General features: G+C 53.4%; 1 protein-coding gene across 1 annotated transcript in view; it reads left to right on the top strand.

Moving 5' to 3' along the window:
• Positions 1-148: 148 nt before the first annotated feature.
• Positions 149-2045, top strand: part of UBR3 (ubiquitin protein ligase E3 component n-recognin 3) — a 217142-nt gene continuing 215245 nt past the window's right edge. The window contains exon 1 of the mRNA XM_054043660.1: positions 149-635. Coding sequence (XP_053899635.1) covers positions 193-635 — 443 coding nt within the window. The 5' untranslated portion in view covers positions 149-192. The remainder of the gene's footprint in view (positions 636-2045) is intronic.

Below are 2045 nucleotides of genomic sequence, written 5' to 3'. Positions count from 1 at the left end.
GGGACAATGTCAGGAGGAGGCAGACGCGGGGCGGGGGCAGCGGGCGTCTTGCGGCGGGCACGGTGCCGGCTCCCAGGCTATCGCGAGAGAGGCGCCGCTAGGAGGGGAGAGAGGGCGGGGGTTGGAAGCCCCAGAGCCGGGAGCCCAGCGCAGCCGTAGCGGCTCCAGCGTCCCGGGTTCCCAGTACTCATCATGGCGGGGGCCGGTGCGAGCGGCCGGGAGAAGCGGGCCACGGCGGCGCGGCTGAAGGCGGCCCTGAGCGGCGGCGGCGGGGAGAGCGGGGCGGCGGCGGAGCTGCAGGCGTTGCTGGAGCGGGCGCTGGCCCCGGCCCCGGGCGGCGGGGAGGCGGCGACCGAGGCGCTGGAGTGGTGCCGCTGCCTGCTGTCGGGCGGGGAGCCCTGGGAGGGCTTCGTGCAGGCGGTGCGGGCCTACGACCCGGCCACGCTCTGCGGCCTGGTGTGGACGGCCAACTTCGTGGCCTATCGCTGCCGGACGTGCGGCATCTCGCCCTGCATGAGCCTGTGCGCCGAGTGCTTCCACCAGGGCGAGCACGCCGGGCACGACTACAACATGTTCCGGAGCCAGGCAGGGGGCGCCTGCGACTGCGGCGACGGCAACGTCATGCGGGAGGCCGGGTGAGCGCCGGGAGGGGAGTGGGGCGATGGGGCCTGAGGCTGAGGGCTGACACCTGTAGTTGCTGCCCTAGTGGGTGGGCCTAGGACTGCAGGTGAGTCGTTAGCCGGCTCCTAAGGGAAGAGGTGGCCCAGCTGGTGGGAATCGCTTTTTGGGGGGCGGGTCAGGCTGGTGCAGTGATGTGCTGCTAGTATTTAAACAGCGGGCTCACGCAGAAATGTCATCTGTTAGCTTGCGATGGGCTCTGTGACCAAGGTGCCTGTGTCGCAGAGGGGAGGCCAGAGAACTGTGGGAATGTATTCATCTGTTTTCCCCTTTAAACCAAAATCCTTTCTCATGCTTGGGGAGGTAGGGAGTGCCAGGAAAGTAACCACAAAAATGGCTTTGTGGGTTCCATGCTTATTGTGTATCCGTGAATCTGTGTCACATGTGCTCTGTGTACAAGTAAAGTGCATTTTTTAATAACATTGTCAGCCCTGCAAAATTGATCGGAGAGTCAAGCTGGTTTCTTTTCGTCTCATGCCCCATCCCATCATCAGCAATATAGGATTTGCAGGCTAAATTCTTCCTCTAGTGGCAACGAGTGCCCAATTGTACAGGGACAGTTGTACAAACCCATTGCTTTCTGGTCTTGCTCAGGTGTGACTGGCACTGTACATGGAAATTAGTAATGAGTCTGATAATAGAAAAGAAAAGAAAAGAAATAAAATTCAACTCCATGATAGCTATGTTTGTTGAACAGAACCAAACAAGACAAAAAAATGTCAAAATATTTTGTCAGTTGGTATGATGAGATACACAGAGATCAGCTAAGAGTGCCATTTTGACATACTTTATTTTGAGATTATCTTACCCTTCAGTCTGAATGCTGTTCATAACTTTTAAATCCCGGAGTCACTACCCTTATGTGAGTGGTGGGTGATTCACAGAACCAGGCGGGGCTCCAAGAAAAGTGAGCAGACCATCAAGGAATCACTTTAACTAATGTGATTCCAGTTATAGCATTGACCAGGCCTGTGTATACAATTATAAAAAGGGGAATGAGGAGGTACACATTGTCAGAGAAGAGAGCAGTCAGCCAATAGTAGTCAAACAATGGCTAATTTGTAGGTATGTCTTGATTATTGAGGAGATGAAAAAGATGGTAGTGGGGAAAGCATAATTACAAGAAAAAAGTAAACAGCAGTAACCCTGCTTTGGTTATTTAAATACAGAATGAGTACTGGCTGACTTCCAAAAGAACACCAGTTGTTTAACCACATTACTCAGAGTAAATACTAGGTAGATAGTATTAGATAATGTTATCAAAAAAGTCATCCAGTCCCTTTCAACAAAATTTTCAGACATGGCATCTGACAGTAACTTCTAGGAATGCAAGGAATGTTGTAACCACTCTCGAATGAACTCAGTGT

Source organism: Malaclemys terrapin, chromosome 11 (assembly GCF_027887155.1).
Source record: "Malaclemys terrapin pileata isolate rMalTer1 chromosome 11, rMalTer1.hap1, whole genome shotgun sequence".
Lineage (NCBI taxonomy): Eukaryota > Metazoa > Chordata > Testudines > Emydidae > Malaclemys > Malaclemys terrapin.
Note: the sequence above shows the minus strand (reverse complement) of the source record. Positions and strands in the feature narration are given on the sequence as shown.